The sequence below is a fragment of the Rhinopithecus roxellana genome, chromosome 3 (assembly GCF_007565055.1).
Source record: "Rhinopithecus roxellana isolate Shanxi Qingling chromosome 3, ASM756505v1, whole genome shotgun sequence".
Classification (NCBI taxonomy): domain Eukaryota; kingdom Metazoa; phylum Chordata; class Mammalia; order Primates; family Cercopithecidae; genus Rhinopithecus; species Rhinopithecus roxellana.
In genome coordinates, this window is record NC_044551.1 from 24,870,214 (window position 1) to 24,894,995 (window position 24,782).

The 24,782-nt window shown below is 37.6% G+C and overlaps 1 protein-coding gene across 1 annotated transcript in view; it reads right to left on the minus strand.

Annotated features, from left to right (window-relative positions):
- MAN2A1 (mannosidase alpha class 2A member 1) overlaps window positions 1-24,782 on the minus strand; it is a 192,438-nt gene that overhangs the window by 56,944 nt on the left and 110,712 nt on the right. The window contains exons 13-15 of the mRNA XM_030926978.1: window positions 6,375-6,540; window positions 3,954-4,172; window positions 3,506-3,628 (exon numbers count right to left, since the gene is read on the minus strand). Of these exons, the coding sequence (XP_030782838.1) occupies window positions 3,506-3,628; window positions 3,954-4,172; window positions 6,375-6,540 (508 nt within the window). The remainder of the gene's footprint in view (window positions 1-3,505; window positions 3,629-3,953; window positions 4,173-6,374; window positions 6,541-24,782) is intronic.

The following is a 24,782-nucleotide window of genomic DNA, read 5'->3' on the forward strand; positions in this document are numbered from 1 at the left end:
AAAACTGAACATGTTTTTTATTTTTAAAAATGCCGAAAATATGAAATAAAAATGTTTACAACTTCATTGCTCTAGAAAGCATTCCTCCCAGCTATACAAATTTCTAACTAAAATCCTTCTATTTGTCCCTATAGTTACTTATTAGAAACAGCAATCATCCTATAGAAGTTACATTTTCCCAGGTAAATAATTATTATAACCATGGTCCCAGCCCCCTAATGTTCAGGGTTTGGGACAGGTGGCAAGGATGACTACAGGGAGTCATCTAAGCAAACTGAAAGCAGGATTCAGAAACATAGTTTAATCACAGCTCGGTTTACTAAACTATAAAACATTTTGTCCTTTTACTTGAAAGAACTAGCTGAATATAAACTCACAAACTTGAAAAAACTACTTGGAAACCACTAGTTTAGTTTTTACTTAAATTTTAAAAACTGGTAATAAAGCACATAACTTACGTGATATGGAAGCAAATTTAAAACATTTATGAGTAACTATATTTTTAAAGTATTAGATACCTTAGCTCAACAACAGCATAGAAAGTTAGGCCTGCCATATGAACTACTTAAACAGTATAAGATTTTCGGCTGGGCGCCGAGGCTCACACCTGTAATCCTAGCACTTTGGGAGGCCGAGGTAGGTGGATCACAAAGTCAGGAGATTGAGACCATCCTGGCTAACATGGTGAAACCCCGTCTCTACTAAAAATACAAAAAATTAGCCAGGCATAGTGGCGGGTGCCTGTAGTCCCAGGTACTCGGGAAGCTGAGGCAGGAGAATGGCGTGAACCCGGGAGGCGGAGCTTGCAGTGAGCCGAGATCGTGCCACTGTACTCCAGCCTGGGTGAAAGTGCGAGACTCCGTCGCAAAAAAAAAAAAAAAAAAAAAATTTCAGAATTGTGTAACTTTCTTCCAAATTTACCTCTTTTGCCAGGGAAAATTTTCTGGAGTTATTAAAATGCTTAATGATGTACAAATTTCTTGTACCTAATTACCAAATAGCTAGAAAGTGAGGGAGGGGATGAGAACCTGGGATGGTGAGTTCTGGGCTCTTGTCTTCTTCTGAGGCACTAGATTGCCTCATTCCCTGATGTTTTTTATTTTCTTTCTGTAAAAATGACAATCGTTTTATCTTTCTATCTGACATTAGAGCTATTTAAAGATAGAATGGTTTTAAATAAATTAGTTATTGGTATCTATGCATGAAATTCTATAGCACAACTACTTTTTAAAGTATAAATACGGTCAATCAAAATAAAATGTCCAATGACAAAAGCTGGTAAATGAGAAAATATTGAAACAGCTCATAATTGGGATTCACTGCCCATCTTGGAATGCCTCATATGAGTTGTAGTTTGTCTTTAATTCTTCACTGACTTAAAAAAAAGAAAAATCCTAAACAGCCAAAAACAAAACAAACAAAAAAAACACAGAATCCTTACTGTAGCCTACACAATCCCTTAAAATCCAATACTGGATTTTGGTTAGCAGGTTTCATAACTTGTGGAACAAAAGTAACTATTTCAGGAGATAGTCCCTAGCTAACAATAACTAGGAGAATATTTCACTGATCTTGAGGTGGAGAAAACCAATAAAGGTATAAAAGCAAAGGAAGAAACTCTAAAGAAAAAAAAAGAGATGACTACACAAAAATTTAAAACCACTATGAGAAATACAATAAAATAATTAAACTAAATGACACAATAAGAAAAATTTTACAACATATAGGGAAAAGGATTAATTTTACCACATATAAAGAGTGCTCAGAGATCATCAGGACACGCCAACAGAAAAAGAGTCAAATAGAAAAAGGAAAACCACAAAAGAAATATGAAAGATAAATGAAGGCACAAAAAAGTTCAACCTTACTAGTAATCACAAAAATCTTAACAGAAAAATATTTTTCTACTAACTTATTATTATAGGCAAAGCTTTTAATATGGCCAATTCTCAGTGGTTGCAGTGGGATTTTAGAGTTACTCTCAAAAAATGCTGGTGGGATTGAACATTTGCTTAGTCTTTCTAGAGGGAAGATAAGCTGTACATAGCAAAAGTCCTTAAAAGACTTCAGAAACTGATACAAAATGAAAGTTATTCTCAGAAATTCATCAGAATTGCATAAAAAGAATGGTACAAAGAAAGCTTATTACAATGTTATAGTAGTGAAGAATCAGGAGAAAAAGAATATATGTAACATCTTAAACACAAGAGTATATATTAAAATTCGATTTTTAAAAACATACCATCAGATTGTGAGCACTGTAACAAACGAAAAACAGAATATGTACATGCAAGAAGTCAAGACCTGAGAATGGGGAGAAAAGGATATGCATAAAATAAAAGACAGTAAGAATTACATCCAAATGTTGGCAAGGGTTTTCATGGGATTGTGCACTAGTTGGTAAATTTTAGTGTTTTCTTCAGCTTCTGGCATTTTCAAAATGTGCCAGAGTTTGCATATTACTACCTTTATAGTCAAGAGTAAGAAAAATTTGTTTGTTTGTTTTTTTTTTTTTTTTTTTTTTTTGAGACGCAGTCTCGCTCTGTCACCCAGGCTGGAGTGCTGTGGCCGGATCTGAGTTCACTGCAAGCTCCGCCTCCCAGGTTCACGCCATTCTCCTGCCTCAGCCTCCCGGGTAGCTGGGACTACAGGCGCCGCCACCTCGCCCGGCTAGTTTTTTGTAGTTTTTAGTAGAGACGGGGTTTCACCGTGTTAGCCAGGATGGTCTCGATCTCCTGACCTCGTGATCCGCCCGTCTCAGCCTCCCAAAGTGCTGCGATTACAGGCTTGAGCCACCGCGCCCGGCCGAAAAATTTGTTTTTTAAAGGGCTCTAGAAAGCCTAGTTAAGGAGAAAAATGGTCCAGTGGACAATCTATTTTTCCCATATGGTTCTGTGTCTGTATAGAACTCATACATATAAACACCACAAAAGCTCCCTAACTCTATGTAAAATCTAGTTTCTTCCCATGTTCATTGTTTATCCTAATTGAACATTGTTCACTGTAGCATCTTAACAAATTCCAATTCTAAACAGCTATTTATCTAACAGGGTCTCGCTCCATCAACCCAGGCTGGAGTGCAGTGGCGTGATCTTGGCTCACTGCAACCTCCGCCTCCCAGGCTCAAGCCATCCTCCCATCTTACCCTTCCTGAGTAGCTGGGATTGCAGATGCAGTCCACCATGCCTAATTTTTGTATTTTTTGTAGAAAAAGGATTTCGCCATGTTGCCCAGGCTGGTCTTGAACTCCTGAGCTCAAGCAATGTACCCTCCTTGGCCTCCCAAAATGCTGGGATTACAGGTGTGAGTCACTATGCCCAACCATTTATCTAACTTTGTACCACAAATTGCTAAGTATCAATAAGGTGATAGATAATACTGAAACCAAAAGTTCATCTATCCCTAATAAATAACAGATGAAAAAATAATGACACTCACTTATCTTTTTCCTCAATACTCTTCAATAAGTGTTTATTCCATTTGTCATCTTATCAGTACCACTTACCTTGGCATTACCATCAGGTAAGAAGAGGTAGGCACCACTTTTGTCTCTTTTAATCGTGGTTCCATACCATGAAAATTGCACACTTACTTCATGGTGTTTACCATCTTCTTTAGTCATCATTTGCTAAAGATTAAAAAAATAATAATAAGCCACTCACCACTAAGATGTTAAGCATGTTGCATCTGGTTCTATGTATACGACAACTTAAAAAAACAATTTCTGTACTTATCTTGCGGACCAGTGACACACAGCCCATGGAGCAGCGCCACCCACAGACCATACATGTGAGCAGCAAATGGTCAATGAAGGTGCAAAAAGCTTCTTAATGCATTCTTTTACTCAAGAGTATTTGATACAGCTCCACTTAAGACTTTTTTTCCCTTTTGCCTAATTAATCTACACACATTGTAGCAAAAATGATAAGCATTCTATGAATTTTAGAACATACCTTCATAAGTCCTGTTTGATCAAACCGAAGTAAAATAAAGGAGTTCTCTAGTGTTATACCTTCTTCAGTATTTATCATATTCTTTATGGTGAAAATTCCTCTATCTTCTACTTTATTGTTATACAAGACATAATCAGCTAAATGTGAATTTGAACTTGCTGATTCCAAAATCTTATATACTTTCAGTCCCAATGGTGGTATATGTGCTCGAAAAGAGATCTTCAAAAGATAGGGAAGGGAATTTATTCAAGATAAATGTTATCTACTGAGAGGCAAACCATTTAAACCAACAAACTATCATATTTTTTAAAAAGAGAATCCAGTTGGCCCTCCATATCCACAGGTTCCATGTCCACAGTTTCAACCAACTACAGGTAAAAAAATTTGAAAAACAAAAATAAAAAATACAAACAAAAACTATAGTATAAAAACTATTTACATAGCATTTACATTGTATCAGATGTTACAAGTAATTTAGAGATGATTTCAAATATACAAGAGGATGTGTGTAGGTTATATGCAAACGCAGATGCTCCTCAACTTACGACTGGGTTATGTCCAATCAGAATTTGAAAATATCGTTAAGTCGAAAAGGTGTTTAATACACCTAACCTATCCAAAAGTACAGCTTAGCCTAGTCTACCTTACATGTACTCAGAACACTTACATTAGCCCACAGTTGGGCAGAATTACTTAACACAAATCATATTTTATACTAAATAGAAATAGCTTACGTAATTTATTACACACTGTACTGAAAGCGAAAAATAGAATAGTTGTATGGGTACTTGAAGTACGGTTGCTACTGAATGCACATTACTTTCACACTATTATAAAATTGAAAAATCTAGGTTGAGCCACTGTAAGTCAGGGATCATCCATACTACGCCATTTTATATAAAGGACTTGAGCATCCAAAGATTTTGTTATTCCCAGGCGGTCCTGGGACCAGTCCTCTACAGATACCAAGGGATGGCTGTATAACAATATTCTATAAATGTTTGATATCTTGTGGGTAAACCATACACATCTCAGTTTATCCAGAGAACCTAATAACCTAAAGTTGGTAGGCCTATCAAAAGCATTAATGTTTTTATCCAATATGTGAACCTGCATTATCATTCTCAATTGTTCGGTTGTACTCTAGAAAGCCTAGAGAAGGAAATTCTCCATGAATGTAAGGGCTTTACAACAATGGCATTTCCTAATTATTAACTTTTTTGCAATATTATGATATTTTGGTATATAAAAATGATAAACATAATATAAATATTAAACAAGTTCGTTCAGTCAATCAAATGCTTGAAGTTCAGCAGACACTGAACAGAGCATGGAGGATGCACACAGAAAAAGACATGACCCCTGCTTTCCAGGAGCTATGGTTCCATTTTCTAGATGGAAAGCTTCCTGTAAAATCTGACCAAAATTTATATTATAGTTTACCTTTCTATCTAAAAGATTATGCATATTTAAGAGTAGCTAGAGGGTGGATCACGGGGTCAGGAGTTTGAGATTAGCCCGACCAACATGGTGAAACCCCATCTCTACTAAAAATACAAAATTAGCCAGGCGTGGTGGCACATGCCTGTAATCCCAGTTACAGGAGGCTGAGGCAGGAGAATCACTCGAACCCAGGAGATGGAGGTTGCAGGGCGCCGAGATCGCATCACTGCATTCCAGCCTGGGCAACAGGAGTGAAACTCCATCTCGAAATAATAATAATAAAAGTAGCTAGCAATAGCTTTTGTCAAGCAGAAACAGTTCTTAAGAGTTCCTAGTTTATGGCTGTATCTCCAGAAGTGCAGTTTAAATTACATTCCAGATTTTAAAAGTTTAACCTTTCTAGTGGTACAGTGATCAGTTTAACATTGCTTATTTTAAGAAACTTTGGCACAAAAAATATCTATTACTTGAGCACAGATTTTCCACAATTATATCTCAAATAAGCAGCATCTTAATTATTTTAGGGCATTTATCTTCCATGGTGTGTTATGTCACCTTTGCAATGAAAACCTAAAACTATCCAAAGTTATTAAGGGTGGTATTTATCTCACTTTCAATATGCATAATTGTCATTAAATTCAGTTAGACCAAAACATTCAAAATTTTATGAGTAATAATTACTGCATCACCTTAGAATAAACAGTATACATCCTTACAAAGATATACAATATACATATGAACAATATATAATAAGATACAATATATACACTAACAAAGAAATTAACATTTTAGGGAACATGGGATCATTTTTCCTTTAGTGTCATTTAACCCGCCAGTTAAACTCTCTGGTATTTACAACTTTCATCACCTCACATACACCAACATGATGGCTAAATGGGGGCTACTGTACATACGTAAATTATATACTGGCTAGGTTTGTTTTACAATGCCTCCTTAAGTTCTATGGCCACAACATACCTCATAGGCTATTTCTGAAATAGTATTTGCTGTATCCCAAACTGCACTGACTTGAACTTCCACAGGTTTTCCTGAAGCAGAGAACACTTGCACCGTGGGGGAACTCACATAGACTGAGACCACCGAGATTCGGTCTTGTTCTAAAGGATTATAGACCACAAGGTACCTGCAAAAACAGCTGCTTCATTATTTGGATCTCAAAATATTTGTACTTCTTTCATATATGTATACATACATATTTTTGAGATAGCGTCTCACTCTGTCACCCAGGTTGGAGTGCAGTGGTGACATTATAGCTCACTGCAGTCTCAACCTCCTGGGCTCAGGCAATCCTCCCACCTCAGTCTCCTGAGAAGCTAGGAGTAGCAGGTGTAGTGCATGCCACTACACGCGGCTAATGTTTTTCATACTCTTCATAATACTTCAGTTCATGCACAGTCATAGAGCCAACTCATGGAGAAGAATTATTCTGTGAGAACTTTCTATGAGAACTTTCAGAGAACAGGCAATTTCATCACAACAAATATCACACAGTAAAAAGGGTAATTAAATAATGATTCAGAAGCCCTTTCTAAAGAATTAATGCTTTACAAATGGAAGATATTCATAGATTTGTAATAAAGCTTTTCTGTATCCCAGAAAAAGACTTATATAAATACAGTTTTATTCATCTATCTAAAAGAATCAGCTCCATACAACAAATACCCTGATCCCTACCTAATCTCACCGAATAAAAAAATTCACAATTTGTTTGCAATTTAGTCACAATTAGTTCCAGGTAAAAATCTAATATTCATTTTAGACCACTAAGAATGTATGGCTATATGTGGAGAATCACATAATTCACACATGTATTTTATATACAATAGGACTTTATTATTAAAGAAAGTTGATTCTAAAAAAAGGTAACTTGAAGCCAAACTTATAATAGGGCCCCAAATTTTTATAGTAAGTAATGGTGGGAAAAAAAATTGATTGGGATTAGGTAAAAAAGGAAAATGCAAACTATTAAAATAAGTTTAGGCAATATTTGCAACTACGTGTAACTTTTGGTATGAACAAAAACAAAAATGAACTGAAATTTGGGACACAATTTTTCCAATATTTTATACCAGCATATTATGACATCCTTCACATAACATTTAATTTTTACATGATGGTTTTATTAATAAACTATATTTGAAAAAAAATTTAAGGACTTTATTTTTTCCTAAAATCCTCTCCCAGTTCTGATATTCAAATAATTCTCAGTTGAAGTACCCAACAGCCTTGATTTTCTTACTAGCATAACTCTACCAGATTCTCATTCTTTCATGGCTTTGCCTGTGAGTAGAGACATTCTAGACCACCAGCATCGCAGACTTCATGAAATCTGCATCCTCTGCAAGGTTTATAATTTTATAATTTATAATCAATTTGCATCATATTGTCTTCAAATAAATCAAAAAGTATTGCAAAGAGTGGACTCTTTGAAATAATGGTGGACAAATGCTGGACTACTAATATAACTCACTGATTCACTAGTGCATATTTTCATGATCTGAAATATTTGTGTTTTCCTATACAATTTTGTAACTGCAGGAACACACTGAATAGTTGGATAACAACCACCTCTCCCCCAACACGTTGTAGCTATAGATGGTAGCACCAAGCTTACCAGTATTCTTCCATCCTGCATATGTGTTCTATATATTTTTGCTTTAACTGCATTACAAAGTGTTCAATAAGAAATAAAATAAATACCTACAGGGGCCAAAACTAAAAGGAAAAAAGACAACAGGAAAAATGAAGGAAAAGAAAGAGGATATAACACAAAATCCATGACACTAGACTTATAAATTGTTCATCAGAAGCATTTATGTTAAAGCAACATTCTGAGATACCAAAGGTGATGATGACATTAAGAATGTCTCTAATTCCTATTAGGCTTATAGTATGTGTCAGGATAACAAGACCTAATTTGTTATTACTTATGTTCACTGAGATTCCATATGTATACAAGAGATGAACAGATGAAACCACATAGTCACAAACATATTTACAAAGAGCACTGAATCCTCCTAGTACTTAGATAAAATCCCATTTTACACACAGAAGCAATTCTTAAGGAGAGGGAGGGTGATGCCCTCTTGAGAGGTATGCTCAACAGACTTACCTCAAAGATTTGTCAACCTATTGGCAGCCACCCACAGCCCTCCTACCACAGATTACATTTCCCGACTGTTCCCCATTCATAAACACACCTGGCGAACTGCAACTGCCAGGATTCATTATTACTAATGGGACTGTCCTATATTTCTAAGGTGCACTGGGGAAGAAAAACAGTGGTGGATCACTCATTCTCTGCACCGAAGATGTTCAAACCAGACCTCCAGAAATGAGTGATTTACTACTGAAACCCATGTTCCCAGAGGCTTATGGAGCTAGTATTTAAAGAACTTGAGAAAATGGTGGCCTGAAACCTTTGGCTAATCTCCTAATTCTGTAGCAGCCCTGAGGTATATGTAGTCACACTAAGCCTAGAATCCTTATGGCATGTTCTCTGGGTGCTCCACTACAGCCAAAAGTCATGAAGGTTGTGATACTATAATGTGTGCCCAAACAATAAATTAGATAATAAGCATCCAGAACACTAATTCCTTCTATGAAAAAAAAATACTCATACTTAATGCAAACAATAATTTTAACCATATATTTGGTTTTGCACCCTATTAAATCACTTTTTACAATAAGCTGTGAACTAGGTTCTATTTTGTTTCATTTTAGTAGTTAATTAGTATTTGACCATAATGATGTTTCTACTGTACTGAATGATTATGTAATTATCATACCAGGAATCTATTCAAAAACTAAATGTGTAGAGTATATAATGAGTATAATGCTGCACTAAGAAAATAATTTTCAACATAGAGATTCACAGCATGTTTTTTATGTGCATCACAGTAGAAATTTATCTAACACACAAACTCCTATCTATGTACATTTTAAGTAGAGTACAGAGAAAGGATGATCATATATAGATATTTCCTTTAGAAATAAGTACACCATCATAAATTAACTTAATTTTCATTGTCATCACATTTGGTAGTCCAACATTTGTTATATGGCCAACATCCCCAAACATGAGTGCTTTCAGGCCCTCCAGTTGTGAATGAAACCAACAAGTTTCAGTATCGTATCATAATATCATACTCACTTACTGAAAATTAACAATATTTGATCCACATTAATGAAAGAATTATGTTTATATCTTCAGAATGGGGAGGGTTAATTTCAATTTTAGCTGGAAGCTCAGTGCTTTTTTTCTCTTCTCAACTTCCACCACATCAGCATTAGCTTCTTACTTATCATCTGTCACCAAGTCACGTCCAGCCTCCTAGTTCTCATTGTGACATTGGCCCTCATAATTCAGGGTTATGAGCAATTATCTCAGTTCTCCATATACAAGGAATAACTCTTACCTCATGAAGAAAAAGCACTCATATGTTACCTGCCAATCAAATTAGAGGGCAGAAGATAATCTACTTTCACTGGAGAAAAAGGAATGGAGAAAAATGAAAGAACACCTGTATGCTCATATCAAACTGGGAATCACTTTATGGAAGAATCCCAGTGTAAATGTGGCTGTCCTTGAAGATTCTACTGAGGATGGGTATACTAAAAATTCCTTCACTCCTTTCATAGAAGTAATTCATATCATGTTAAAAAAGACAACTATGGAATACTGAGTTTTCTCTTTGAAGTAAATCTAATCAGTGCCCACTAAAATGTGAACCACACACTAGGACCACACAGGCTTCCTTCTAGGACTGGCTGCAGTACAAAGTGGAAGAAACATGCCCCTTGGTCAGATGGACCTTGGAATTATCATTCAGAGTGCATCCTGCATGCCTGGGCTGGTCCGCAAGCCTGCATGGGCAACCCGTGAGGTGCAACCTTTCATCCTTCTCACTGGACATATAAGGAAACTGAGGTTCAACAAGAGCAGGAATGTTGCCAAGAGTGGCCCAGCTAAAAAGTGTCACAATAGGGCTTAGAATGCAATTTTACTCCCACACCCATCTTCTTAACTACTTCACTCACAGGCCAGGCATGTAAGGATCTTTGTGACAGTTGTGACAGCTGACGTTTCCTGTGCAGACCCCCTTAGTTCCAAATTCACATGTGAAGAACTTTCTCCTCAGCAATGCCAGTATCCCCAGAGAGTCTCTCCCCTCAAGAAGCTCAGATAAGCAATAAGCTACTTACATTTCATGTATATTGTATTTGTGAAAGAAAATTTATATACTGGAACACTGGAATAGAAAAAAACTTGCAATATATACTAAGGAGTTCATTTTATGACCTCACTGCATGAAGTAAGCAAAAACAATATTTGAGGAAGCATTTTAAAAGCCACATACATATTTTTATGATTGTGTAGGAAGATTAAAAAAATATGTATTTTTTCAAGTTCTTTGTAAGTGCACTTTAAAACCAGTTAAGCAAACACCAAAAGACATAAGAATATTAACTGTAATTTCATGTGCTTACCATAGGTACCTAGCACAGAATAATGTTCAATAGTTAATGAATGATCAGTGCAGAAAAAGGCCACTAGAGAATTTATTACTTGTAAATAGTATCTACTAATCTGGGGCTGTATAGTTTTATCAGAGCAGTTCCATTTTGATTATTTTAATTCCTTAAAAAGTGTTAATTCTTCAAAAACGTAAATTATATAATTAATCCCTGTGTAAAGATGGGGAAAATGGCACATTCAAGATTACAGAGAAAGTTAAGAACAAAGCAAAAACTAGAGCTCATTTTGTCTGACCCTTAATCAATGACAACATATTAAAAAAATCATTTCAAACAAGAATGCATTCATTTTCTCTAAGTAGCCTCATTACTGGAACATAACCTAAAGAAAAATATTAAGCTTTATATAGTATTCTGAATATGGAAACATATGAATTTACATGTTAACAAAAGTTGCAAAATCTAGATCTGAAGTTCTTTTGATATATTCCGTTTTGCTTTCTAGGTTTAAAATATAATGCTTACCATATTGGGAGGAAAAAATTCAAGACATTAAAAACTAAGAGTGTCTTTTTGAGTTATACTAGATCTTCAATCACAATTGTGTGATTCCTGGGCTTTTGAGTCAGACAGTCCTGAGTCAGACACATTCAAACCCCTCACCATGTCACTTAGAGTTTCAGAGGCTTTGGATAAGTTATTTCTCTTCCCCAAGACTTAATATCCTCATCTATAAAATCGAGAAACAAGATTATTGTTAATATTGAATTATAAACTGTTTAGAAACCACCTAGCTCAGACCAAGCACAAAAAAGAATCTCAATAACAATTCACTTCTCTCCTTCCCCTTACAAGACCCTCATGGTATCATGACCAAGGACCCTGGTACATCATCACACTGGGTAGTACAGTGAACGATTTAACAAACCCAGGTCAATGAGCTGTCATAAATCCTTTTTTTGTGTAAGGCACGCATAAATCTAAATAAAAGAAATTAATATGTGATAATACAGATATCCTGAAACAAGAGTTCTGATAACATGGTAGTGGTGAGAATACACATTCAAAGTAACAATATGGCTTATGGCTAAGTTAAAAAGCAAGCAAAGAAAGAAGAGAAAGATGCTGTATGGTATGTGTAGTTATAAACTTATGAATGTGAATACATAATCCCAGTCAACAAAGTACCCACAGTCTAGGAGGGGGAGGCACAGAAACACACTGGTAAGTTCAATATAACAGGATAGGCAATAAGACAAAGGTATGTATAGCATGTCATGGGATGCATACACACGCATGCAGACACACACAGACACACACACACACACACATACACACGGCAGTTAGGAAGGTTAAGAATTATCAAGAGACCAATCAAAATAGAAAATTAATTTTATACAAAATGAGCAGAATGTATAATAATATATGCAGAAAATGAAAAAAAATGTCATTTAGTAGAACATAAAAATGAATGAAGAGATATATCTTTCTAAACAAGAAAACTAAAATAATGCAAAAGCACAACTCTCCCAAAATTAATTCATAAGTCTTATACAGTGCCAACCAAAATCCCACGGAATTCCATTTTTTCAAAGAAAGGTGAGGGAAGGAAAATGATCATGAGCTGGGCAAAACAGTTCTATAATATACATACATCCTTAATAACAGATGAGCAAGACAAATGGTTACATAGATACATTAAAACAATATGCCAACACTGATTCCAGATAAACGTAAATTCTCAAACATAAAAAAGATACAAAATTAGTAGAAAAAATAAAATATATAATCTGTGGTACAAAAGGTCTTTCTAGCCATAACTGAAAAATACAATGAAGTAAAAGGCTGACAGATTGGGTAACAAAAACCTAAAAATTTTTCTATCGTAAAAATAAGATTAAAGAACAAAAACTAAAAAAATAAATAAATAAATTAGTAAAACTTGTAAAGTGCTCTTACAAATCAACAGAAATATAAACACTCAAATGAAAAAAAGGGTGAGCATTTTACTTTTGTCAAATTGAAGTTGAGAAATAAATGATGTTTCCACTTCCAGGGGAAATGGGAGTAGCTGTCAACAAACGAGAGCTCTCACTTCTACTAGCCAATGAGAAAAGTCAGATAAAAACAGTAATAATCATTTGCCTGAGGGCAACAGAAAACTGCTGAGGAGAGGAAAAAACTTCAGAAAAGCGACCAGCCTTCAGCAGTCATTTTCACTCTGGGGCATGCCAGTTCTCAGCAAGGGAGAGGCTGTGAGTTCCATGCAAAACCTAGTGAAAAGTCTGGAAGAAATCACTGGAGAACAAAGAGGTCAAAAGAGCATTTTGTGGAGATTTTGGGAGGATTCAGGTACACAGTTGATTTTTTCATTACGACAAGTGCCAATACTGAGGCTGCGCAGAAAGGGAAGTTTCAAACCTAAACAGAAAGCTTCTGAAAAGTAGAGCAGAGACATCTCAGGACATTCCAGAACCCCCCAGGGGATAGGGCCTACAAAATATAAGCAGGCTGTTAGTTGAAAACTTACTTAGAAAGCCAGGGGAACAACAGGTTGAATAAATCAGTCTCAATTTAACACAGTCCTTGATTGGAACAATATCTATCTAGAAGAAGATATTTTCTAGAAGTCTCTCTAAATTTTATGCACAATTGTCTAATACTCAATATGAAATTAAGAGGCATCACAAAAGGCAGAGCCACATGACTAAACACCAAGAAAAAAAAGAAACTAGAACCATACATGACCCAGATATTGAAGTTAGCGGACGTGACTTTAAAATCATAATTAATATGTCCAAGGAAAGAGAAAAACATGAATAAAGTAGAGGACAAGATAGAGAATTTTACCATAGAAATGAACATATTACAAAATAATCAAATGAAATTCTAAAAGGATAAATATTTAAAATTAAAAATTCCACAGATGTCTTTAACAATAGCAGAATAAATATATTTAACTCAGCAAAAGAGAAGTCAATAAAAAATATACAAACTGAAGTGGTGAAAAAAATACAGAGAAGAATGTTAGGGACACAAGCAACTCAGTGAAAAGTCTAATATGTGAAATAGGATATGTGTAGATGGAAATAAAAGAGAAAATAGCACAACAGAATTATCTCAATAGCTGAGAATTTTCCAAAACTAAAGAAAGGGACTAACCCACCGATACAAAAAATACTCTGTGATTCCCAAATGAAGCAAATACACCTGGTGTGTCATGTTAAATCCACCATGAAAAGGCAAAATCTGAGAAGCAGCCTGTAAAAATAAGATTACACTGTTCAAAGAAACAACAATAAGATCATCAGCTGACATGCCAAAAGAATTAAGGAAGCCAGGAGAAAATGGAATTACATATTTGAGGTGGTGAGGAAACAAAAAAACACTGCCAGCCTAAAAATCTATATCCAGCAAAAATTTCCTTAGAAAGTGATAAAGATGCCTTCAGAGAAACAAAAACCAAGTGTATGGGTTACCAGCAAACTTGTACTGGAAGAAGTGTTAAGTCTTCAGGCAGAAAGAAAATAATCATAGAGCGAAACACAAGATTGCAGGGAAAAATGAAGAGCACAAAGAAAGGTAAATATATAAGGAAATATAAATGATAACATAAAACAACACAAAAGTAATAATTTGAATTAGATTATAAGTCATCTATGCTTCTCTACGTAAATACTAAAAGAATATTAAAATCATCTTATGAAAGAAGGCAAGAAAGAAGAGAAAAATAACTTGACTTGCCAAAATATTAGCAATACTTATTGTTAGGTGGTAGCATTATAATTATTTTTCATACTTGATACATTTCTTATATCTAGTATTTATAATTTTATAATCAGAAAACACTATAACTTAAAAATTGTCTGTCTTTTAATCCAATGATTCCTACTCTTAGAAATTTAGTGTAAGAAGGCCAGGTGTGATGGCTCATGCCTGTAATTGCAGCACTTTGGGAGGCCAAGGCAGGCAGATCACCTGAGGCACGGAGTTCGAGACCAGCCTGGCAAACATGGCGAAATCCTGTCTCTACTAAAAATAAAAAAATTAGCCGGCATGGTGGCATGTGCCTGTAGTCCCAAGGTACTCAGGAGGCTGAGGCACAAGAATCACTTGAACCCAGGAGGTGGAGGTTACAGTGAGCTGAGGTTGCATCACTGCACTCCAGCCTGGGTGACAGGGTGAGACTCTGTCTCAAAAAAAAAAAAAAAATTACTGTAAGGAGAAAAACAGAAATACAGTAAACAAAAAATATTTTAACTATTTCCACAGCTAAACAATGTAAATATCTAAACAATACTATTCAAAACATTATATTAGCTAATCAATATAATATTAACTTGAGGGAACACATTAACAATTAAAAGTATACTTATGTATTAGAATATTAATAATCATTAAATATAAAGATTTTTTAAATAAAAGAAAATGTTGCATTATTAAATACAGAAGAATATTCTGAATTATATACAAATAATATGTAGTGAAATATAAAAATATATAAAATTCTAAAAAGAAACTGTTGTTAATAGTTACCTCCTCTAGGTTCTAGGGTTATCAGTGAATACGCTAGAAATCCTTTTAATAGCTTTGGGTGTAAACACTATTCTACAAGAAGTTACGTGTTTATTAGAAAAATTCAGAACAATAACATGAAAAACAAAGGAATTTTTTAAAGAGCAAAGGAAGCAGGGAAATCCTTTCCAGTTTTAAAGCCACAGATATACAGGAAATAATGTTATTTTCAAGATATACAGGCCGCTACCACTAGAAGCTACACAGTAAAGTGAACCTCTAAAATGCAATTGGGGGCGGAGCAAGATGGCCGAATAGGAACAGCTCCAGTCTCCAACTCCCAGCGCGAGCGACACAGAAGACCGGTGATTTCTGCATTTTCAACTGAGGTACTGGGGTCATCTCACTAGGGAGTGCCGGACAATCGGTGCTGGTCAGCTGCTGCAGCCTGACCAGCGAGAGCTGAAGCAGGGCGAGGCATCGCCTCACCTGGAAGTGCAAGGGGGAAGGGAATCCGTTTTCCTAGCCAGGGGAACTGAGACACACAACACCTGGAAAATCGGGTAACTCCCACCACAATACGGTGCTTTAAGCAAAGAGGCACACCAGGAGAATATATCCCACGCCTGGCCGGGAGGGTCCCACGCCCACGGAGCCTCCCTCACTGCTAACACAGCAGTCTGCGGCGATCTATCGGCAAGGCAGCAGCGAGGCTGGGGGAGGGGCGCCCGCCATTGCTGAGGCTTAAGTAGGTAAACAAAGCCGCTGGGAAGCTCGAATTGGGTGGAGCTCACAGCAGCTCAAGGAAGCCTGCCTGTCTCTGTAGTCTCCACCTCTGGGGACAGCGCACAGCTGAAGACCAACAGGGGAAACAGCGGGGGCGGTGCAGACGCCAACCACTCTGTCTGACAGCTTTGGAGAGAGCTGTGGATCTCCCAACTCGGAGGTTGAGATCTGAGAACGGACAGACTGCCTGCTCAGGTGTGTCCCTGACCCCTGAGTAGCCTAGCTGGGAGAAATCCCCCACTAGGGGCAGTCTGACACCCCACACCTCACAGGGTGGAGTACACCCCTGAGAGGAAACTTCCAAAGGAAGAATCAGACAGGTACACTCGCTGTTCAGCAATATTCTATCTTCGGCAACCTCTGCTGCTGATACCCAGGCAAACAGGGTCTGGAGTGGACCTCAAGCAATCTCCAACAGACCAACAGACAGTCCTTCTGACTGTCAGAAGGAAAACTATCAAACAGGAAGGACACCTATACCAAAACCCCATCAGTACGTCACCACCATCAAAGACCAGAGACAGATAAAACCACAAAGATGGGGAAGAAGCAGGGCAGAAAAGCTGGAAATTCAAAAAATAAGAGCGCATCTCCCCCTGCAAAGGAGCGCAGCCCATCGCCAGCAACGGATCAAAGCTGGTCAGAGAATGACTTTGACGAGAGGAGAGAAGAAGGCTTCAGTCCATCAAACTTCTCAGAGCTAAAGGAGGAATTACGTACCCAGCGCAAAGAAACTAAAAATCTTGAAAAAAGAGTGGAAGAATTGACAGCTAGACTAATTAATGCAGAGAAGATCATAAACGAAATGACAGAGATGAAAACCATGACACGAGAAATACGTGACACATGCACAAGCTTCAGTAACTGACTCGATCAACTGGAAGAAAGAGTATCAGCGATTGAAGATCAAATGAATGAAATGAAGCGAGAAGAGAAACCAAAAGAAAAAAGAAGAAAAAGAAATGAGCAAAGCCTGCAAGAAGTATGGGATTACGTAAAAAGACCAAATCTACGTCTGATTGGGGTGCCTGAAAGTGAGGGGGAAAATGGAACCAAGTTGGAAAACACTCTTCAGGATATCATCCAGGAGAACTTCCCCAACCTAGTAGGGCAGGCCAACATTCAAATTCAGGAAATACACAGAACGCCACAAAGATACTCCTCAAGAAGAGCAACTCCAAGACACAAAATTGCCAGATTCACCAAAGTTGAAATGAAGGAAAAAATCTTAAGGGCAGCCAGAGAGAAAGGTCGGGTTACCCACAAAGGGAAGCCCATCAGACTAACAGCAGATCTCTCGGCAGAAACTCTACAAGCCAGAAGAGAGTGGGGGCCAATATTCAACGTTCTTAAAGAAAAGAATTTTAAACCCAGAATTTCATATCCAGCCAAACTAAGTTTCATAAGTGAAGGAGAAATAAAATCCTTTACAGATAAGCAAATGCTTAGAGATTTTGTCACCACCAGGCCTGCCTTACGAGAGACCCTGAAGGAAGCCCTAAACATGGAAAGGAACAACCGGTACCAGCCATTGCAAAAACATGCCAAAATGTAAAGACCATCGAGGCTAGGAAGAAACTGCATCAACTAACGAGCAAAATAACCAGTTAATATCATAATGGCAGGATCAAGTTCACACATAACAATATTAACCTTAAATGTTAATGGACTAAATGCTCCAATTAAAATACACAGACTGGCAAACTGGATAAAGAGTCAAGACCCATCAGTCTGCTGTATTCAGGAGACCCATCTCACATGCAGAGACATACATAGGCTCAAAATAAAGGGATGGAGGAAGATCTACCAAGCAAATGGAGAACAAAAAAAAGCAGGGGTTGCAATCCTTGTCTCTGATAAAACAGACTTTAAACCATCAAAGATCAAAAGAGACAAAGAAGGCCATTACATAATGGTAAAGGGATCAATTCAACAGGAAGAGCTAACTCTCCTAAATATATATGCACCCAATACAGGAGCACCCAGATTCATAAAGCAAGTCCTTAGAGACTTACAAAGAGACTTAGACTCCCATACAATAATAATGGGAGACTTCAACACTCCGCTGTCAACATTAGACAGATCAACGAGACAGAAAGTTAACAAGGATATCCAGGAATTGAACTCATCTCTGCACCAAGCGGACCTAATAGACATCTATAGAACTCTCCACCCCAAATCAACAGAATATACATTCTTCTCAGCACCACATCGCACTTATTCCAAAATTGACCACATAATTGGAAGTAAAGCACTCCTCAGCAAATGTAAAAGAACAGAAATTATAACAAACTGTCTCTCAGACCACAGGGCAATCAAACTAGAACTCAGGACTAAGAAACTCAATCAAAACCACTCAACTACATGGAAACTGAACAACCTGCTCCTGAATGACTACTGGGTACATAACGAAATGAAAGCGGACATAAAGATGTTCTTTGAAACCAATGAGAACAAAGATACAACATACCAGAATCTCTGGGACACATTTAAAGCAGTGTGTAGAGGGAAATTTATAGCACTAAATGCCCACAAGAGAAAGCAGGAAAGATCTAAAATGGACACTCTAACATCACAATTAAAAGAACTAGAGAGGCAAGAGCAAACACATTCAAAAGCTAGCAGAAGGCAAGAAATAACTAAGATCAGAGCAGAACTGAAGGAGATAGAGACACAAAAAACCCTCCAAAAAATCAATGAATCCAGGAGTTGGTTTTTTGAAAAGATCAACAAAATTGACAGACCGCTAGCAAGGCTAATAAAGAAGAAAAGAGAGAGGAATCAAATAGATGCAATAAAAAATGATAAAGGGGATATCACCACTGACCCCACAGAAATACAAACTACCATCAGAGAATACTATAAACGCCTCTACGCAAATCAACTAGAAAATCTAGAAGAAATGGATGATTTCCTGGACACTTACACTCTCCCAAGGCTAAACCAGGAAGAAGTTGAATCCCTGAATAGACCAATAGCAGGCTCTGAAATTGAGGCAACAATTAATAGCCTACCCACCAAAAAAAGTCCAGGACCAGATGGATTCACAGCTGAATTCTACCAGAGGTACAAGGAGGAGCTGGTACCATTCCTTCTGAAACGATTCCAATCAATAGAAAAAGAGGGAATCCTCCCTAACTCATTTTATGAGGCCAACATCATCCTGATACCAAAGCCTGGCAGAGACACAACAAAAAAAGAGAATTTTAGACCAATATCCCTGATGAACACTGATGCAAAAATTCTCAATAAAATACTGGCAAACCGGATTCAGCAGCACATCAAAAAGCTTATCCACCATGATCAAGTGGGCTTCATCCCTGGGATGCAAGGCTGGTTCAACATTCGCAAATCAATAAACGTAATCCAGCATATAAACAGAACCGAAGACAAGAACCACATGATTGTCTCAATAGATGCAGAAAAGGCTTTTGACAAAATTCAACAGCCCTTCATGCTAAAACCGCTCAATAAATTCGGTATTGATGGAACGTACCTCAAAATAATAAGAGCTATTTATGACAAACCCACAGCTAATATCATACTGAATGGGCAAAAACTGGAAAAATTCCCTTTGAAAACTGGCACAAGACAGGGATGCCCTCTCTCACCACTCCTATTCAACATAGTCTTGGAAGTTCTGGCTAGGGCAATCAGGCAAGAGAAAGAAATCAAGGGTATCCAGTTAGGAAAAGAAGAAGTCAAATTGTCCCTGTTTGCAGATGACATGATTGTATATTTAGAAAACCCCATCATCTCAGCCCAAAATCTCCTTAAGCTGATAAGCAACTTCAGCAAAGTCTCAGGATACAAAATTAATGTGCAAAAATCACAAGCATTCTTATACACCAGTAACAGACAAGCAGAGAGCCAAATCAGGAATGAACTTCCATTCACAATTGCTTCAAAGAGAATAAAATACCTAGGAATCCAACTTACAAGGGATGTGAAGGACCTCTTCAAGGAGAACTACAAACCATTGCTCAGTGAAATAAAAGAGGACACAAACAAATGGAAGAACATACCATGCTCATGGATAGGAAGAATCAATATCGTGAAAATGGCCATACTCCCCAAGGTTATTTATAGATTCAATGCCATCCCCATCAAGCTACCAATGAGTTTCTTCACAGAATTGGAAAAAACTGCTTTAAAGTTCATATGGAACCAAAAAAGAGCCCGCATTGCCAAGACAATCCTAAGTCAAAAGGACAAAGCTGGAGGTGTCACGCTACCTGACTTCAAACTATACTACAAGGCTACAGTTACCAAAACAGCATGGTACTGGTACCAAAACAGAGATATAGACCAATGGAACAGAACAGAGTCCTCAGAAATAATACCACACATCTACAGCCATCTGATCTTTGACAAACCTGAAAGAAACAAGAAATGGGGAAAGGATTCCCTATTTAATAAATGGTGCTGGGAAAATTGGCTAGCCATAAGTAGAAAGCTGAAACTGGATCCTTTCCTTACCCCTTATACGAAGATTAATTCAAGATGGATTAGAGACTTAAATGTTAGACCTAATACCATAAAAACCCTAGAAGAAAATCTAGGTAGTACCATTCAGGACATAGGCATGGGCAAGGACTTCATGTCTAAAACACCAAAAGCAACGGCAGCAAAAGCCAAAATTGACAAATGGGATCTAATTAAACTAAAGAGCTTTTGCACAGCAAAAGAAACTACCATCAGAGTGAACAGGCAACCTACAGAATGGGAGAAAATTTTTGCAACCTACTCATCTGACAAAGGGCTAATATCCAGAATCTACAAAGAACTCAAACAAATATACGAGAAAAAAACAAACAACCCCATCAAAAAATGGGGAAATAATATGAACAGACATTTCTCAAAAGAAGATATTCATACAGCCAACAGACACATGAAAAAATGCTCATCATCACTTGCCATCAGAGAAATGCAAATCAAAACCACAATGAGATACCATCTCACACCAGTTAGAATGGCAATCATTAAGAAGTCAGGAAACAACAGGTGTTGGAGAGGATGTGGAGAAATAGGAACACTTTTACACTGTTGGTGGGATTGTAAACTAGTTCAACCATTATGGAAAACAGTATGGCAATTCCTCAAGGATCTAGAACTAGATGTACCATATGACCCAGCCATCCCACTACTGGGTATATACCCAAAGGATTATAAATTATTCTACTACAAAGACACATGTACACGTATGTTTATTGCGGCACTATTCACAATAGCAAAGACTTGGAATCAACCCAAATGTCCATCTGTGACAGACTGGATTAAGAAAATGTGGCACATATACACCATGGAATACTATGCAGCCATAAAAAAGGATGAGTTTGCGTCCTTTGTAGGGACATGGATGCAGCTGGAAACCATCATTCTTAGCAAACTATCACAAGAACAGAAAACCAAACACCGCATGTTCTCACTCATAGGTGGGAACTGAACAATGAGATCACTTGGACTCGGGAAGGGGAACATCACGCACTGGGGCCTATCATGGGGAGGGGGGAGGGGGGAGGAGGGAGGGATTGCATTGGGGAGTTATACATGATATAAATGATGAATTGATGGGTGCTGACGAGTTGATGGGTGCAGCACACCAACATGGCATAAGTATACATATGTAACAAACCTGCACGTTATGCACATGTACCCTAGAACTTAAAGTATAATAAAAAAAAAAAAAAAAAAGAAAAAAAAAATAAAATAAAATAAAATGCAATTATATGAAGTTAGAAAAGGAGATAAAACTCAAGTCATAGTGGCGAGTGGGTTGTCTTTTAGTCATTACAAGGAGCTTGGAGCTTTTTGTGAAGTTGATGGAAAGGTTTAACATGGTCAAATTTTCCTTTTTAACACCTACTTCTAGTTGCCAGGTGGAGAAAGAACTTAAGAGGTGAAGGCTCAAAGCAGGAAGACGAAGTAGATAGCTTCAAGTTGATAGCCTAGGCAGGAAAGGTGAAAACAGATAGATCAATTTTTCCACTGGAAATTTAAAAATCAGATTTCCAGGTATGATAGGGAGTATAATGACCCCAAGATGTCCATGTCCTAATTCCAAAACCTATGAATGCTACCTTATACAGCAGAAAACACTTTGCAGATGTGATTAAATTATAGCTCATGGTATGGGGAGCTCATTCTAGGCTTTCTAGGTGGGCCCAATGTATTTTCAAGGGTCCTTATTAGAGGGATGATCCAACAGAGAAGAAGATAATGTGACAACAGAAGCAAGTGGATGGGATGTACAAGGAAGGGACCACAGGCCAAGGAATGCAGGTCATCTCTAGAAAAGGCAAAGGGGCCGGGCGCGGTGGCTCAAGCCTGTAATCCCAGCACTTTGGGAGGCTGAGACGGGTGGATCACGAGGTCAAGAGATCGAGACCATCCTGGCTAACACGGTGAAACCCCGTCTCTACTAAAAATACAAAAAACTAGCCGGGCGAGGTGGCGGGCGCCTGTAGTCCCAGCTACTCCGGAGGCTGAGGCAGGAGAATGGCCTAAACCCGGGAGGCGGAGCTTGCAGTGAGCTGAGATCCGGCCACTGCACTCCAGCCTGGGCGACAGAGCGAGACTCCGTCTCAAAAAAAAAAAAAAAAAAAAAAAAAAAAAAAGAAAAGGCAAAGGGAAAGAAATGATTCTCCCCTCAGAGACGCCAGAAGGAAACAGCCCTACCAACATTTTGTTAATCCAGTGAAAATGATCTTGAACTTCTGACCCCAAAAACTATAAGACAATACATTTGTGTGTTTTTTACTAGAATTAAGTTTGTTGGTAATTTATTAGAGCGGCAACAGGAAACTAATACACCAGGTTACACTATTCCTGTTGAAAATGAGGACTAACTTCCAGTTTCATACCACCAAGGATATATAAAAAGAAAATCCTGAGTCCTGGAAAACAGGAAGGAGGTGGGCAAAGAGTAACAAGCAAGAAGAGCTTGGGGTCCTTGGAACTGGGACCAAGCAAAGATTAAATGAAGTGGGTCTAGCCCTTTGCCCTCTCTCCTTTATTCGCAAGGGAAAAATTTTAAATGATGGTTTCTGGAAGCTACTAGCTGGTTAAGTAACAAATATGGCCTGCTCTAACAAGAAAAAAAAAATTCAACACTAAGGTACAGAACACTCTCTCAGCAATAAAAATTAGAATTTTACTTAGATATAGTAGTCCGTAAATGCTACCCAACCTTCCTAACACATGAAAGTTTATTTCACACCTTTCTCTATATTTAGGAGAAATCATTCTTAAAATCATGGACAAAAATATTATGAACCTAGATTCAAAAGGAAGGTAAACAAGCATGTTGCATGATCAAATGCAAATATAAAGTTGTCCTTCACAAAACAGTATGACCGCAGTAGCTAAAATTGCTGTTGGCAACTAAGCAATTTCTGCAAATACCTTATTCTCCTCAAATGCAAGAATTCCACAAAATAATACTAATAAATTCTTAGTTTCTAAACTAAGAATGGCAAGGAAAATATGATATTATTAAGTAAATATTCTAGAAAGCTATATGTTAGAAAATATTACTTGGCGGCCGGGAGTGGTAGCTCACGCCTGCAATCCCAGCACTTTGGGAGGCTGAGGTGGGCGGATCACGAGGTCAGGAGATTGAGACCATCCTGGCTAACACAGTGAAACCCCGTCTCTAGTAAAAATACAAAAAATTAGCTGGGCGTGGTGGCGGGCGCCTGTAGTCCCAGCTACTCAGGAGGCTGAGGCAGGAGAATGACGTCAACCCAGGAGGTGGAGCTTGCAGCGAGCCGAGATTGCACCACTGCACTCCAGCCAGAGTGACAGAGCGAGACTCCGTCTTAAAAAAAAAAAAAAAGAAAAAAGAAAATATTACTTGGACAGATGGGCAGAGTTATGTTTGTTTATAATACTAATAGACAAAGCAGTAAGTCAAATATAAAATTGTATTAAATGAATATTTTTGCTATCTTTAAGTAAATGACTTAGCTACTGGCAGAGTTTTTCTGATGTTATGGTAATTATAGCAACTATGATGATAATAATACCAACAGCTAGCACTTAATTAGCCTTAAAACAGTGCTGAGCAAACAGTTACTTTACAAGCCTATTTTACAGAAGCATAGAATGGTTCTGTATCCCACTCATGGTTATGTAGCCATTGAAATGGTACAGCCAGGATTCAAACTCAATTAGTCAGGCAGGCAGGGGCAGGGAAGGTGACCTGCTGTCTCCCTCCAGTGGGTAAGGCAGTCAGGGTGCATGTGCTAGAAGCACTGATGCAGCAACTGGAGCACTCAGAATCCCACTACCCTCCCCCTGTCTCTCTGAACACAGTCTTATCAGACTGCTCTATATTCACCCCAGCAGAGAACCTTCACTCCAAAGCCTCCCCACCTGCAGTGGCAAGACTGGGGTAAAGGATGTTTCCTGGAGGTGAGGATTAGGCTACTTCCCTTGGTTGCTATGATGACAACACAAGCGGTTCTTTCACTACTCAGTTCTGAATTTCTGTAAGAGGTAGTAAAAAGAAAATTTGCTACATAATAGTCTTCATTTTGGAATACTGGAGATATTTTGGAAGACAGATTCTTTATCTTATGTACC